This window comes from Fistularia commersonii, chromosome 23, assembly GCF_037954325.1.
Source record: "Fistularia commersonii isolate RoL2024-O1a breed Wild chromosome 23, RoL_Fcom_v1.0, whole genome shotgun sequence".
Lineage (NCBI taxonomy): Eukaryota > Metazoa > Chordata > Actinopteri > Syngnathiformes > Fistulariidae > Fistularia > Fistularia commersonii.
In genome coordinates this window covers 14523180-14540960 of record NC_141306.1, presented here as the reverse complement: position 1 = coordinate 14540960, position 17781 = coordinate 14523180, and the positions used below count along the sequence as shown (strand labels likewise).

The following is a 17781-nucleotide window of genomic DNA, read 5'->3' as shown; positions in this document are numbered from 1 at the left end:
ATGGCATGTAGAAGAGACGCAAAAGGATTCCCTGTATGTCAACTCAAATCGTCCTCTATAAGTAGTTTACCGTAAAGCTAACGGTAGGCTAGCCTTCGCGTGCTACAAGCCATTGTTTGGACTTCACGACCTCCCTTGATCTAAATCAATCGCTCTCCTTTGGTTCTTGGTGGAAGATCCACGAGCAGAACGAGCTGCCTTCATTTTCAAGGGATAAATAGTATCAAAAAGTACAGTGGAAAGATTGGAGGTCACTAATTAAAGTACCAACTTCTCGTACACAGCTACGTTTGAGCCCACTTACACTCGCCGCATATACACTGACTTCGCAACTTTGAGATCTTCTTCTTCTTTCGGCTTTTCCCTTCAGGTGTCGCCACAGCGAGTCAACTTTCTCCATCTCACCCTATTCTCTGGATCCTCCTCTCTCACACCAACTACCTTCATATCTTCTCTCACCACGTCCATAAATCTTCTCTTTGGTCTTCCTCCAGACCTCTTGCCTGGCAGCTCCAATTCCAGCTCCCATCTACCAATATATTCTCTATCCCTCCTCTGTCCATGACCCAACCATCTCCGTCTGGCTTCTCTGACCTTCTCTCCAAAACATCTAACATGTGCTGTTCCTCTGATAGATTCATTCCTGATCCTCTCCATCCTGGTCACTCCCAAAGAGAACCTCAACATCTTCATCTCTGCAACCTCTAGTTCTGCCTGCTGTCTTTTGGTCATTGGAACAGTTTCTAGTCCAAACATCATCGCTGGTCTCACCACTGTCTTGTACACCTTTCCTTTCCTTCTGGCTGATGTTCTTCTATCACATAGAACCGCTGACACTTTTCTCCACCCATTCCAACCTTGGATGTCGCAACTTTTGAGATATTTTCCTTAAATGAATATTGGTCAAAGTCGTTACTCCAAGTTGTTGTCAACCAAGTGAGGAGAGACTGTGAACGTTTCGATTCGTCCTTCTCACTAGCAGGTTTTGGAAAGTTCTAAGCTTTAACAATTGTCCAGCTCCAATTTGATTCCGAGAAGTAGCCTCCTCCGCGGGAACATTTTAGGTTTTATTCCCACAGGCAGGGTGACACTAGCGCCTCAAGCACCACACTCCAAAATAAACCGGCAAAGAAGAAGAAGACCACACGGACAGCACGGAGGTAGAAGCTGTCTTCTCGGAACAATAACTATGGACCATCGGACGGTTTAGGGGTTCTTATCTTTGCTAACTCTTGACTTCTTATGGCCGATATGTCGGTGTTCCTCTGCGAGCTCGGACCTCCTCATTGGTCCATTGTTTTTGGAAGTCTCAAGAAGACACGATTCTACGGTCCAAGGCTCCTGATGAAGCACAGGACCTTCTGGGAACCGGAAAAGACCGCCTTTGTTTACCTCCTTCGACGAGGTCACATTTTCATCCGTGTTGGTTCACGGTTTATCGGCACAGAAACTACACAATTGTTCATAACAAAGAGGAAAAAAAAACAGATAATTGAGAGTACGGAAAAAAAAAAAAAGTTTCTGAACTGTTTTTCTCCCTCTCTTCCCTCCACAGTTAAGATTCAGAGTCTGTGTTTGAGTGGTTAGTGCACAGATTGAATGCTGCAGAAAGAATGAAAAATACTGCTGTCAATAGGGAAAAAAATGAGCTGTGTGAAATGATGAATTGTCAGAGGCTTCAGTGATATTGACTGGTCGGGGGGGAGACGGAGGAAGGCGGAGGATAGGAATCCGGGAGCCGCCGAAAGTGACAGAAAGAGACCGAGAGCCATTTTTTAAATGCATTATACACCCTATTATTGTATGTACGGTCAAAAAAGGAAGATGTTGACCGAACGCCTGGAGGCGGAAATACCTGCCTCACGCCTCCCTCACGATTAAGGACGCAGACAAATGTGACAAAAGCCCAACGGCCTGGAAAAACATCCCTGAGTTTTCATCGTGGGTTGTTTCCTGGTGTTTTGCACCTTTTTGCACCTCAGTTCTACTACCTCAGTGGTGGAACAAACTCCCAGAAGCAACAAGACCAGCATCATCTCTCTCAACCTTCAAGAAACAGGTAAAAACTGTTCTCTTTCAGGACTTTTACTGCGCTGATGCCCCAGATCAGGTTAGGCAGCAAGTTAGGCTATGCAGTGTGTGTGTACGTCTTTGTCAAAAAACAAAACCAAAAAACTCACTAACCCCAGCTTACTGTTCTGTATATTTCCTGTGCATCTTGTATTTGCAAGTGTATTTGCAGTCCTTATGTCCTCTATTGTAAGTCGCTTTGGATAAAAGCGTCTGCCAAATGCAATGTAATGTAATTTATGCACACGCGTGTGCGAGAACATGGGTGTTCGCTCAACTTAAAACCGCCTTTAACACCATGCGGAAGAGGAAGACGCGAGCAAAACAAGCGGTGAAAAGTAAACGTATCCGCACTAATGGGTCCGAAGTCTCATTTATAAGTGTCGATATTTCCGCGCTTGCAGCGATTGCATCTTTTGGGATGCTCCGATTGATCGGCTCCACGCCAGACCCGGCTGATGTTTATTTTTTTCATTTCCCAGGGCAAAGCGGCCCGTGACCTCGGAGCAGCTGATGAGGCTCAGTGCGACAGAACCCGCACGAAACATCTTAAAAAGAATAAAAACCAGCCGCCGAGGAGGGAATTTAACTCATCGTCGAGACAAACATCGTGCGGAATTAAACATCAGTGGAATAAATAGAGGTATTCAGGAAAAAGCCAGCTGCCGTCCGCCGATTGGCTGTTCGCTCTTACCTGCTGTGATGTCATCATCTGTGACGTCCATTTCCTCCTCGGGCGCTTTGGTTTCCACCGGCGGAGCTTCTGGAGGAGGCGGGCCGGCGGGGGAAGGCTCCGCCGTCGAACCGGCTGGAAGGAAGAGAACGGCCAGGCGTGTGAGATTATATTAAAACACAAGGCTGAATTGTTGCAGCTACAGGATTAACAATAATCACGTTAAGTGTGTGTGTGTGTGTGTGTTCTCATTATGGAGCTCATCACATAAGATTTCTGCATTGATCCTTATGATCAAGCAAACTGTCCCAGTTAAGCACCCAATAAAGGTTTATTGGGCCCCATTATTATCAAGAGAATTCATGCTATCTCCCTCTCTCTCATGCACAAAGTGTGTGTGCAAGTGCACACACACACACACACACAAAGTATTTAGAGCTTTCATTTGGCTGTTATCTCTGGGATGCCAATTAAGAGTGGCTTTTCATTAGCCCAGCTAATAAATGATGCTCCGCTAATGAATGAAGTGACAAAAGGTGAGGGAACAGATGCCGGCTAATCTCTGGGTAAACAGACTAATTAATGGATCGCGCACTCCTGCATCGTCCTAATCACAGGGTTTCAATTAGCAGGAGCACAATGAACGCCAGCTCCGTGTGACAGAGATTGTAGCGTTATTACACAGATCACACACACACACACACACATTCACCAGAATATACCTCGATGCAATTGCAATAACGTTTGGTAATTCATAATAATAATAATAATTTTCACCAGGCTCTTGGGAAACTCTCTTACACGTATTACCTCCATCACCCCTTGCATCTACTGTGTGTGTGTGTGTGTGTGTGTGCGTGTGTGTGTGTGTGTGTGTCAGATAATGCACCCCATCGTGCTGCATCTCTGATTATATTCCAATTAATTGCTCAGCGCTTTCATTTCAGCGTTCAGCTTCACGCTCCAACCAGCCTGAATGTACAAACACACACACACACACACACACACACACACACACACTTGGCCAACGACGTAGCGACGTAATGACTCGACGCAGCTCTCGATCACACGCGTGTGCATGCACACACGCTGACGTAAAGCGGATACACCGGCGGCTGATTGCCCTTTTAATGTGGTTTTGTGATATAAAACTTAATTGAACTTAATTAAAGCGAAGTCGATGCGCGGCTGTGATCGGATAAAAAGGAAGACGGATGATTTTTGCATGAACGCCGTCGTCTCTCCCGGTTCAAGCACGGGAGAAATTGAAATCCAAAGTTGCCGGACAAATGAAAAGCTAAGAATGGCGGGGAAGCCTATTGTTTTCCGCGCTCCTTTTTTGCAGATTTGGGGTTCCTGGAGAAGCACAGCTCGCTCATTTATATTTAGAACGCAGGATGCGGCTTTGGCTTTATCGGGCATTTATCCTCATATTTTTTTTGGTTCTAGAAAACACACGTTTATATCATTTATTCTATCAGCTTGTTCCACACAGGCAGCGGGAATTACTCAAATATGGGGCTTCATCAAGCAGTATCTTTCGGCAGTTTACTTGTGGCAAACCCAACAACCGGCGACACACACACACACACACTGCAGATGACTTATGATGTAGTAAAAGGAACAATAGTGGTTAGGTTAAAAAAAAAAAAAGTGAACATAATTTTTGCAGGGCCTGTGACAGGGAGCTCTGGTTTCCACCCCCCCCTCCGACCCCCAAAACCCCTTATTTCCACATCGCTACATCTGAAACCAGCCGGGCCTATCGGCTATAACTCAACTGCTGCAGGAGAATGAAAGGGAGGGAGATGGAGGAGCCCAGGGAGGAAGAGGAAAGGGTGTGCTGGATGACAAGGAGGAGGAGGAGGAGGCGTTCTCGCCTGCTCCAAGGTCAAGCTTGTCATGTCAGCCATGACACATAGCTCCCAGCATGCCTTGTTAACCTCCAGGACCTCTTCCTCCTACGCCGCAACGTCTGTTGCTCTCCCTCCGCCTCCATTTAACATTTTCTTTGGATATAAAGTTAGGCTTCTTTTCCGCAAGCACGTGGCGACCGTTAATAAGACGGGACGGGCCGAACCGACGGAGGTGAGAACGGAACGAATGCGAAGATTAACGGAGCCGACGAAGCGGCGAAAGAAAAGGACGGAGACGGAAGCGAGCGGCAGCAGGTGGACGGGGACGAGCCGCCGGCGGATGTGGACGCCGCGGAACGGAGGACGGGGAAGAAGAGGACACGGTGGCTGCACCTCCGCGATCAAAGAAACAGCTGCTTCGCACGCTCGTCGCCGCCGTTTTAAGGGTCAAACTGTGCGTGTTCAGGCGTGCGTGAGTGTGAACAATGGCGGGGACTTTGGTTAATCAAGTGTGCGGGAATATGGTTGACTCTTTCCCCCCGCCGAAATAAAGATTCGGCGGGGGGATTCTCCCTCTCACGGGTTTCTTTCTTCCGCCCCGGAAACCCTCCGCCCAGCAGATTAACACACACACACACACACACACACACACTCACACACGGAGCTCACAGAGGTCGTTACCTCCGCTTGACGGTCGGCTGCCTAAGAAAAAGAAAAAAAAAAACAAGTACAATTTGTGAACCGGACGGCTATTTGTCTCCCAATGTTGGAGGTTCCTCAAAGATCCATGAGATGGACGCCCACCTCCACCTTTCACTCCAGACTCGACGAGACGGCGAGACGCTCATTTCCGCTCATTACGAGACGACGGGGAAATACACTCCTCTCTTTCTGGCTCTGAGAGGAGCCTGACCCCGGTGCCTTTGTGTGAAATCCTTTTAAACGCTTCAGGAAGGGCCGAAAGGTCAGAGCTGTGCATAATGTGTGTGTGTGTGTGTGTGTTGCCCGGCCTGTCACTGACTCGGTGACATTCTCTCTGCGCTAGAAGCTCATGGATAAGTACAGGTGCGCCGCTTCAAACGCCAACTGCCCCGACGTCGGAGTGCAGAGGATCCGAGAAGAAGAGCGATGGGGGAAATTCAACAGGACTATCCAGTGATTGACCTAAATTAGACCATGTGAAGGACAAAAAATGAATTTCTTTTGTGCGAGGAAGACCAAAGAGAAGATTTATGGACGTGGTGAGAGAAGATATGAAGGTAGTTGGTGTGAGAGAGGAGGATCCGGAGAATAGGGTTAGATGGAGAAGGTGGATTCGCTGTGGCGACACCTGAAGGGAAAAGCCGAAAGAAGAAGAAGTACACACAGAAATATACTTTGTGTGTGTGTGTGTGTGTGTGTGTGTGTGTGTGTGTGTGTGTGTGTGTGTGTGTGTGTGTAGATACACATATGCAGACACAGTGGAATCTTGACTCGCAAGTGCATCAACTTGTGAATTTTCCAAGATACGAGCCGTCGCTCGGTCAATGTTGTGTTTTGCGATGCGAGCAGGGATTGGATGGATGAGTGTTTGGCACCACTGAAGCAGCCATATAAAGACAGCGGGACGCGGAAAATCATTGAGAAACACGAGCGAGGTGTGTGTGTGTGTGTGTGTGTGTTGGACTCGACTGTTAAGGGCGTCGTCCGTGAGAAGGCAGGAGACGTTTACGGGGATTTGGTGCAACGGACGGCGGGAGCGTTGACGTTCAAAGCCGGTCGGACGGTTCTGAAAAGACGATCGGTTTCGCTCCGTCCACCAATGGAGTTTAAGCATAAAGTGTGGCAAAATGTGCACGTTACATTTAGCTTTAAGCGTGAAGCTAAAAAGGGCAGCAAATGAAAAACTCCTCCAACCTTCTCCTCCTCCGCTGCCGGCGCCGGCATCTTCATCAGATCTTCAATACACTTAATAAAACCACTTTAGTTCTTTTATTACGTATCCATTTTCATACGTTATTTATAAAGTACATTAAACCTGCACAAAAATGTGGTGCCGGAGCAAATGATTAAGTCGTAAGTCCAGGTATGGCTGGATATCTGTGTCAATATATCTATATATGAGTGTATATATGTGGCACCTGGACCTGGTTCCACCATGCAGAGTTGCTGTTCCCTCAAAAGATACCCGGTCACCCAATCCATCAGGGCCTCGGCGAAGGCGACCTGACATCACTAGACCGTCATACCTCGCCGTCAACTCCCACGACGTCGGGCTCTTTTTCTTCGGCCGATATCGACTGACGAGCGCATCGGCTTCTGGCTAACATGCAGCCATGTAGCAATTTTGCTGGTCTTGCAGCGCGATAGCATTAAAACGGGCAAAACACCGATTTCTACCGGTATTTACGAGTCCCGGCCGTGAATCTCAGTAAAAACTAGATCTAAATGGCTCCCGGACCACAGTAAGTAGGGTCGGAGAGGTTAGCGTCTCAGGACGCACGCTAACCCGCAGGTTCGGCGGGCGGGGCTTTTGTGTCCGAAAGACAAGACTGAAAACCATTAGGCTTTCGCACCCGGCGCTCCTCCGGCAGGGTGTCGGAGGGTGTGAAAATACCTATTTGCTGTCAAACCAGCGCAGCTTCCAAGGAACTCAACCTGCTCCCTGACCTTCCCATGATATTCCCGGGTTTTCAGGACCGAGGCGAGTCATCTTTCAGACCGCTTCGGTCCTGTTGTGCTGCAACACAGATCAAATTCTATGACCCTTTCACCTCGCTGCGTTCCTCCCTTCTCCGCTCCCTCCCCCATCCCTGGAGGTCACCCGTCCATCACGCCCAACCTCCCCCGCTTTGCGGTACCGCTGTGGTAACACAACACTGACCGGTGCCAGTTTCCAAGGCAACCGTTCCCCAGAGGACCACGCCAGCATCTTCAGCAACTACTCCTGTCTGTGTCCAGGCCAGTACTGAAGGTGCACACACACACACACACACACACACAGTATTTTAGAGGGTAGTTTCTAGTAAAAGAAGGTGGAGATTTACTTTTCTTCCCATCAGCAGGTCTAACTATAGACACTACAGAGACAGGGGAATATAGGAGAGTGAAAGGGAGAGTGGACCTTCTTCAAAGCTTTAGCGATTATCAAGTTAAAGCAGCCGTTCCCTCACTTTTCCCCGGGGACGTCCGGCTGGAATCCGACAAACAGAGCTGAGGTTCGGCGTGAGAGGAGGAGGAGGAGGAGGAGGAAGAGGAAGAGGAAACCGATGTTCACGCGGCACCATGAAGCCGTTCGCTAATAGACTCGCCGTTCTACTTACGGGAGCTGACGGTGTCCACGTACTGCGGCAGGTAAGGAGCCCACATGTCGATGGTGTCCTTCCGCCCCGATTGGCCGATCCTTCTCAGCTCCGCCAACAAGAGCGCTTGCGCCGCCTCTCGCACCTGCAGCCAAACAAAGGGCGGCGTCATCGATTTCTGTGTTTTAAGCTGGTGTGTGAGTTGAGTGCATCGTCCTGGTGTTACCTCCAGGCAGCGGTCCTGCCATCTCCTCGCCAGCATCTCCAGCAGCGGAGGGCGAAATTTGTCCAGACCCAGGAGATCGGGGAGCATCACACAATGCATCGCGGCCAGTTGGCTCCAACCTGTGCACACACACACACACACACACACACACACACACACACACACACACACACGCACACACTCAGAATCAGAAACCACCGGGATGTTATGGTGTAGATAAAGCCTCTCGCCGCGGTCTCATCTCTGACAGAAATGACTAGCTTGCCGAGCGTCGCCTACTTAGACGTAGCATAGCATTAGCTAATGAAAAAAACGACTCTTTTATGCAGTGAAAACCGCCGATGGGACAGTAAAGGAGTGTGTGTATCAACCTTTTTGGGTCTGATAGAAAAGACACCGCTATCTCCCGGCAGTACCTGCAACCATGACCTTGGCTCTCTGTTTATACTTTTAACTTCTATATCACATTCGGCCCCTGCTGAGGCTCGTGAATCGTCACTATTTAAGAGGTGAGCCGCTTTTATATAGTATTTCAAAGCGGCTCGATGCCATACTTTAAAGTTTTGCTGTAAAATGGGTTCTACACCCTCGTGTAGGAGCGGAGGCTTGGAACCGAACGCGCGACAACGTCTCGATATGGCCTTAATGGCCGACACGATCGACAAACATACCGCGTATTTTACCATACCGGATAAATATGTGTATGCATAAGCGGATCAGGTTTTGTGGCGGCGTATGGGTGGATAATGTCTGCTCGTACTCAACATATATTGGTGCAATATATGGCTTCCGGAGACGACACAGGTATGCTAAGTGTGAGCGCGGGATGAAGATACTGAATGTTCTTCAAGCGGCAAAGAAATCCCACATTCATTTCTTTGCCCGGGCGTCGCCGTGTCGACTTACCTCTGCCGTTGGAATACACGGGGAATAAATACACGAATAAATAAAAACCATCGGGCATTTCCCATACTTACTGCATCGGAGGACTACGGGGCAAAGGTTGAGAGGTTTTGGGATGAATTTCAAAAAGCTAAAATAAAGGTCGAAGCGGTACGCCGGACGGCCTCGGTCAAAGCAAGGGGAGGGGAAAAAAAAATGTATAAATAAAAAAAGATAAAATAAAATAGGACACTCCGGATCGGGACTTATGCAGTCACCCAGACTGCGCGATAAAGAAATTCACCTTCGTCGTTTACAAACTGTATTTCCTTTTCATACGGGAAGCGCAGATTAGCTTTCTTTTATTTCCTTTATTCCACATTGGGCGACAAAAATATCCTGCGAGAGTTCAGGTTTGCTGAAGGTCGCCGAAATGTTTGCTGCTCGGACAGAATTTACACACTTCTGCGACAGTGTGTGTGTGTGTGTGTGTGTGTGTAACCGTTACACGGTTAATGGTGTTACTGTTCGCTCAATGAGCTGCTATTCTACTGCGACGCCTCTCGTAACAACAACTGTTGCGTCGACCTGCTTCTGCAGCCGCTGCAGCGGCCTGAATACTTTATTTCAATTTCATTTTTTGTTTTTTATAAGGTGTGTTTGGCTGAGGCTCAAAGCCGAGGAGGCGGAAAAACATTTTGGCGCGACTCACAAAATAAAGTCTCGCTCGGCTCCTTCGGCCGATACGAAGGTGACGTGAGATTCTCGCAACGCGATACTCCTTCTGCTTTCAATACGTTTTCGGGTCGGACGGATAAATGATGGTTTCGGCCTTTTCTGTCGGTTTGATCGTGGCGTAAAATAAGCATGCAAACAGTAAGCGGACACAGACAGACAGGGACATGTACGACAGGACAGACTTTACGTGACAAAACAGCTGAGAAAGGACATCGGACCAGGACAGAGGCACTGTGACCGAGGCACTTCCGAGGCCCGGTGGACGGGAGCGAAACACAACATGGGATTTTTCCATCATAAACCCTCCCGTTATTTATCAGGATTAAACCCAAACACCCGTCCTTCCGGGTATTTCTATCCCTGTGAGGATACGCCCCGTTCACCCAGGAGACTGAAAGTGGAAGAATCACAGTGCCGACAGACGGACGGGTACAGACGGGGGCCGAAGACCGGGGACGAGGACGGAGACGCTACAAACACCGGCCGCCACGTGGAGGCTGAGGATGTGGACGATGATGGCGGGAAAATAAAGGGTACGTGAGAGAGACGGGGGAGAAGGTCGTAAACCAAAACAGGAGGATGGAGAGTCAGAGAGAAGCCAGAAGCTCATAGGAACCAGGGAGGTTTTCCACGCAAACTTTCACTAGGCTGAACCCACAGGTTCACTCAGTACCTTCATTGACCGAGGGGATGTTATGAGAAGCAGGACCGGGGCCGGGGGAGCCAGGGGCCCCCTGCGGGAGACCCCCAGGGGCCCCCGGGGCCCCAGCAGTGGGAGCAGCAGTAGCAGTGCTGGCGGTGGCTACAGCAGCTTGTAAAGGAAAGAAAAGGAGAGAAAAAGATAGTCAAGATGAAAGAAGGAGGTTAGAAGGATTTAAATACCACACACACACACACACGCACGCACGCACACACACACACACACACACACACACGACAAATCAAAGAGGAGAGAGAAGCAGTCAGGTTGGGAGAAAGAATTAAAATTAAACACCATAACACATAAAATTAAAAGCAAATCAATTGAAATAATGTGAGGGAAAATGGACTCATTTGGCTGATTCCTTGTTTTATAACAGTGTTTGTTTTGTGGAGATATCATCAAAATGTCTAACTTTAAAACGCACAGCGTTCAGATCAAGTATTAAATTAAATCGGGCGGATGCGTCCAGATTCCGATGGATAAAACACGTTACATGTCGAAAATAAGAAAAACAAATACAAATCGAGAACAAAGAGCGGAAAAAAAAAAATCATCAAAAATGGGAATCCGGAGAAAATTCACAGAACCTCCATTCAATAACTAATAAAAAGACAAATAAGAGAATGGACCCGGAGCACAGAAGTCCAATTTCCTAAGGAGGAGAAAAGTGACGAGCGTCGAGAAGATCAGTGGATCGAAGGCACGGAAATGTTGCCAGAAAACACCGGCGGAATAAAAGGCAGTCATTTTTTTCCCCCCAAAAGATGGAAAGTTGGCTGTTGGTTTGAAAGAGAGGAACAATTTTACCACAGAGTCCTTGATCAAAACTCAAAACCCGCCCTGAATCACGGTCCGTTTCACCACCTCAACGCTTCTGCGGTTCTACACGACACCGTCGAACTCAAAAACGAGGCGAAAACATCAAAAAGGTATGGATTTTAAAGCTGTCAGTGAGACACGCCGTCGTCGAGCGAAGGCAGGATGCACGCTCAGAGGCCGGACACCAGTGCGATGGACGACCGTTTGCCGGTTTCTCTTTTTTTTTTTCCCCTCCAGATCAGGCAGCAGGTGGAAGCCATGCAGTGAAGACGTGTGGACATGAAGGACAGCGTGAAAGAGAGAGGACGACGATGACGGAGAAGTCGACGAGAAATACGCCGGTCGGGTAAAAGGCTGCATTCCTTTAGTGATGCATTTTCAGTCGGAAGAGGATTGATGTTTTCATGTGGTTTGCATCTAAAAGGGCGCTCTCGTCTGCAGCGTGGAAGGAGAAGTTCTCCAGGAGGCTCGAGTGCCGCACGGCGTCATTATTAACGTTTAGGTGCGTGATAAACCGACATCCTTGTCTTGCAGAGCCAAGTTGGGTACTCAGGGAAAGAATCTTACCTGTGTGGTCGTGCTGTGACCGTGGAACTCCACCGGGGAGCTTCATCTCTGCCATGACTCGCTCACTTTTGCATATTTTTCATTCAGCGCCCCAATGCTGAGCAGATTAACTGCATTTTCCCTTGAATCGACCACGTGTCTTCCATTGAAGACACGGACTAGACTGTCTGTCAGGGTTATTTTTTTTTATTATTTTTTATTAATGATTATTATTTATTTCATTTCATTATAACTTATTTATTACATATATATATATTTTTTTTTTCACTGTGACAAAAATGATAACATTAATAAATGTATGATAATATATGAATAATAATGATAATATTCATAAATATATTTATTTTTATATTTATTAAATATAATATATATTTCTCAATTAGACTTGAAGTCGTTCGCTAAACTTGTTTGTATCAAATTGCGGGAGGAAAAAAAAGACTTTGAAAATGAACATGATGAAAGCATTTTTTCCTCAAAATACACTGCTCAAAAAAATAAAGGGAACACTTAAAAAACACATCCTAGATCTAAATGAATGAAATATTCTTATGAAATACTTTGCTCTTTACACAGTTGAATGTGCTGACAACAAAATCACACCAAAATGATCCACGGAAATCAATTGTATCAACCCATGGAGGTCTGGATTAGGAATCACACTCAACATTTAAGTGTAAAAACAAACTCCAGGCTGATCCAACTTTGATGTAATGTCCTTAAAACAAGTCCAAATGAATGTGTGTTGCTTCCTGAGTGGACACTATGATTTCACACAAGTGGGATTGACTTGGAGTGACATTGTGTTGTTCAAGTGTTCCCTTTATTTTTTTTGCGCAGTATATTTGAAACTTAACTCTTTTGATTTGCTTTTTCCATATTTTCTCTGCAATAAATGAGGGATGCCGAATGTCACTAAACCTTTTGTGAGACCTCGACTTCGTGCTTTTCATTTCCTCAGAGGTTGATTTGGAAAACAATGCAGGAATATATATATACACGGATCAAAACATTCATAAAATGCACGTGCGCACGGAGACGCTTGCGTATTTAAAGGGTGAAAAAAAGAAACAAAAGATCCATAACAGACATTTCACGGCGCGCACCAGAGTGAGCAGTAAAACCTGCCGATTCGGGTATCCGCGGCAACGTGCACGCCGTACAACAACGGAGCGGAGGGAGATGATGAACACTCCAGATTGATGGGATCATCTGGCGGGGGCTCCGCGTTACATTTGACCAATTCTATCCAAGCGCGTCTGAAATCGTCTCGACGGCTGAAAACGGGGGGGATGTGGGGAAAAAGACGGCGGTTTTCCAAAGTTCCGTAAATACCTCTGAAGAGAGGGTTTCGGAGGAGGAAAACGTGCGCAGGGGGACAAAGGGGGAGAACACCTTTGGGTTTTCTGCATTGTGGAAAGGGATGATTGTAAAGGACTGAATGTGATAAGCCTTAAATGAGCCGCTTCCACGCTGCTCCCTCTTCATCCGTCTGTAAATGCAGTAAATTAAGAGGGGGCACCTCATTCATTTCCCTTAGAAAAGAGAGTGAGTAGGTTTAACCACATTTTCTTTCAAAAACCTCACACACACACACAACACGCGTAACTGTGTGTGTGTGTGTGTGTGTGTTGGGGGGGTTGGGCTATTGTCACGCCTTAATGGAGGCCAAGCGTGACAAGCGCGTGGACTTATTCACGCCACACGTCTATTCACCCATTCAGAGGGAATGCTTGGCCTTGACCTCCGCGCAGCTCGTGTACGCCGAGCACGCGTGCACGTGTGTGTGTGTGTGTATTTGAACAACCATATCTGTGAGGGACAAGGATTTTGTTAGACAGAGGACAGAAGTGTTAGAAGTGCTGATTTCAGATTTAGTTTTCAGCGTTTACTCATTAGATCAATGTCCTCGCAAGGATAGAAAAACAAGAGTGCATGGGTGCCTCCATGGCATGCACACATGTGTGTGTGCGTGCGTGCGTGCGTGCGTGTGTGTGTGTGTGTGTGTGCCTGTGCAGAATGGAGGCGGATAGTGACAGCTGGTTAAAATGACCCCTGCCGCGAAACAGAGCAAGTTTCCATCAGCTAAAAAAAAAACCCCTCCACCTAGTTAGCTGCTGCAAAGCAAGATTGCTTGTCTTTGTCCATTTCTTTCCCTGCGTGTCCCAGCGACACGTCCTCTCCTTTGTCTTTTCACCTACTGACTTTAAAAATGGAAAATGCAACGTCTCTCACTTGACTTCATCTGGATGTATTCATAGAGTTAAAAAAAGAAATGATATTAATCATTCCATTCATCTGCACGGTAAGATAAGACGTTGCTAACGTGAAGGAGGGGTGTGTCGTGACCCCGAAATGTGGCAAAACAACACGGCAGACGTTTCGGTGAATGTGATGGACACACACACACACACACACACACACACCCTTCTGTGATTCTGTATTATTCTTTTTGGGTTTTTGTGCCGGTGGGCTACATTATCAAACCCCCGCCTCCCCGCCGTCCCCGCAGGGCCCCAGGGGTGTGTGTGCAGCCAGCTCCCCTCCTTTTGTAGTTACCTTGTTTGATCTGGGCTTGTAGCGCCGGGTTGGAGGGCTGAGGGGGGGTGGCCGGCGTCCTGCGAGGAGTCTCCGGGGTTCCTCCTGGTCTGGGAGGCCTGGAGGAGGATCACAAAGAGGAGGCATGAAATATTAAAAAGTGCGGGCAGGAGAGAGCAGGACCGAGCGCCAGGACGCAGACGTACATACACCGGCAAAAACAAGCAAAAACACAAAGAGCGCACGCCTGTGTGTGTGTGTGTGTGTGTGTGTGTGTGTGTTCTCAGGCTCCAGCCTATTGAATTGTGAGCGCAGGACACAATCCTGAGTCTGAACAGACCGGAGGCGACTAACTTTCCGAGACACACAAACACTTCCAATGCGTTGATCAATGGGGAGATCGATACCAGTGGCCTGGCAACAAATCATTGCCAGGGAGATCCATAATTAGCAGTTAAAAATGCCAAAATTCAACATAAGGGACATTTGGGGAAACAAACAGGGGGGGGGGGGGGACTCAAAGCAAAAATATTTACGTCTTAAATCATTGCTAGGATTGTTACAATCGGAGCGGGCAGAATTCGGAGGTGTCTGGACGTCATTAGCAAGAGCCGGTAAATCTTCTGGGTAATTCTATCATCTTGATCTCCTTGGATGCTAATCTTAAAGTGGCTGGCGAGGTCTATATTAGATTAGATACGCCCTATTTTATAGTTCCTTCCCTGACGAGTTGAAGGCGACGACCCGAAGAATAAGATTGATTTGTATTTTGTGTATACAGGCGCCTTAAATAAAACGTATTATTATTATTAACATTGGATCCAAGCGACAGGGTGAGGAGCTCCAGCATCCGGGAGGAGCTCAGCCTGGAGCTGCTGCTCCTCCAGCATCCAGGAGGAGCCCAAAGGATTTCCAATTAAAGTGGCCACAATGTGGGCTCGGTTCGGTTTTCTGAGCTCCTTCATCTGCAACAAGTAGCCCGCAAATGTCTAAACTCTTGAAAAAACACAAGTTCCATCAAAAGCGAAAATTTGCAATTAATATTTATGAACAAATTCCTAGTTTTTGTCGGGTAACTCTGACTGATCCTGGCTGCCCTTTGTCTCAGGCCGTGTCTTCCAACGCTAAATGATTTAATCAACATTCAAAACAAACAATGGAATCATTCAGAATTCATATAATTATCTCAGACTAACAGAAATGCAGACATTTTTTTTTCTCTTTTTTTAAATGAGAATAAGAATAAGAACAACTTTATTTATACTGAAGGAAATTGTTGTGCCAAATTTCAAGTAAAACATAACAATAATAAATAATAGTTGGAAATTGTATAAACAGTAAAAAAAAAAAAAAAAAAAAAGGGGGGGAGAATAAGAAATACAAATAAAACTATAAAGTGTCAAAGTCAAGGCTATAAAGTGTTTTAAGGTCTGAAATGCAAGATTCCCTGCAGCTGAAGGAAGAGGAATTAAAAAGCTGAAAATTTAAAAAAGTTAAAATTAGAAATAATGGCTCTTTCAGATGCTTCCTGATGTTTCCACGTTTCCATGGATGCATGTTTGTTTAGAAGTTTATTAGGACAGTGTACGAATACATGAAGCACAGAGGCAGAGATGTTTGTACCAGATTATAGCTCATAGCTCATTTCCATCTGTGGTCCTGGACAATACAAATATAAAACTGTACAAAATAGACAATATATATAAAATATACAGATAGGCAATAAAATAACTATACAATATATAAACAGGCAATAGAATATTTATTTTGCAAGTTGAAAGTGCTATTGTTGTGATATTGTTACTTCGGTCATGTGGGGGCCATCAGATGTTCCCCAGAAGGGAAACATCTCTCCACCGCAACTCAACCTGCTAAAGGTCGCCAGATCTTAAGTCACATTTTCTTTTTCCCAAATCAAATTTGTGGGAGAAAACTATTCAGATGCTGCAATGAAATCAAATAATCAACAAACGGTACGCTCGGGGATCCATAGCACTGCCGAAAGCGCCCTGACGCACCAGTGACTGAATTACAGCCAAGAATAATGAGCTTCTGCCGCGCTTTGTTGGTGATGAAATCCTTCGGAAAACAGCGGCGGAGCTTCATTTCAAACTACAGCGCGCACGGAGGAGGCTCTTCCGCTGTCATAAATGTAAGATGGGCCGACGGGAGGAAGGCAAAAACCAAAACACCTTCAAAAATTCACCGCTCCGGGTTCTGGGGCCGCACGACCGGAGAGACTCTTGTTTGAGTTTCTCAAAGAAGTTTCCAGCCGCCGACCGAGGACGACCCGGAGGTAGGAGCCGCGCAGAAAGACGCCTTTCCTTTCCCCGGGCGCTTCGCCGGAAAGCGCGTCGGCATTAACGAGGTGAGTTGAGGTGGTTGAAATGTTTTCGGGTACCGTATTTTCCGGACTATAAGTCGCGTTTTTTTTCATAGTTTGGTAGGGGGTGCGACTTATACTCTGGAGCGACTTATGTGTGAAATTATTAACACATTATTCCCGGTACCGGTACATCATTTCACATGTTATTTTCACACTGAACCGCAAGAGGGCGCTATAGGCCTGTGATAATCATTTCAACATTAGCGAAGAACTTAACAAACTAGGTAACTCGAACTGAAATGAAGACAACAAAAAAAGCCAATCGCGAGCTAAAAGCTAGGCGGCCACAGCCGGAGGAACGAATGCGCCGTGCAACTTGGGTGGAAGTTATCGAACGGATGGAAAAAGCATGGGCTTCGGTGACGACCGGAACCGTTCTGGCAGGATTCGGAAAGGCTGGAATAGTTGGAACCGGAAGTGACGATGAATCTGACGGAAGTGACGTAGAAGAGGAAGCGCCGCATCTTCTACCTCCGGAGTTAGCATAGTTGATGAGAAGTGACACCGAGGATGAAGATTTCATGGGATTTTAGTGACCGGGTATTTGGAGTGACACGGATGGTTTGGGTAAACTTCTTAGCATGTTATTTATGCTAGAGTTACCGGAATAACTGTTAGTATGTTATGTTAACATACCATGCACTTTCTCAGTTGTATCATGTAATGTAAGCATATCGTTCAGCCTGTTGTTGCCTCTATTCTATTTTTATTTTAAATTGTACGTCATTAAAATTTTAAATGACATGTCTGTTCTAGCTGTTGTATTTTAGTAAATAAATCCCCCCCCCCCCAAAATGCGACTTATACTCCAGTGCGACTTATGTATGTTTTTTTCGTTCTTTATTATGCATTTTTGGCTGGTGCGACGTATAATCCGGAGCGACGTATAGTCCGAAAAATACGGTAATCTTGGACACCTCCCTTCAAGGAAGCTCCATTCCGAACTTCCGTCGCAGGCGATCGGCGGTTAATTGATTTGAAAAACGCCGACGGAAAGAAGTGAGTCACCGATTTTAATCTGATGCCTTTGTATCGATGGACGGAG

At 46.6% G+C, this 17781-nt stretch overlaps 1 protein-coding gene across 1 annotated transcript in view; it reads right to left on the bottom strand.

The window, feature by feature from the left end:
* wdr7 (WD repeat domain 7) overlaps positions 1–17781 on the bottom strand; it is a 91476-nt gene that overhangs the window by 48354 nt on the left and 25341 nt on the right. The window contains exons 18-22 of the mRNA XM_086171092.1: positions 14372–14469; positions 10400–10537; positions 8107–8225; positions 7902–8025; positions 2765–2878 (exon numbers count right to left, since the gene is read on the bottom strand). Of these exons, the coding sequence (XP_086027218.1) occupies positions 2765–2878; positions 7902–8025; positions 8107–8225; positions 10400–10537; positions 14372–14469 (593 nt within the window). The remainder of the gene's footprint in view (positions 1–2764; positions 2879–7901; positions 8026–8106; positions 8226–10399; positions 10538–14371; positions 14470–17781) is intronic.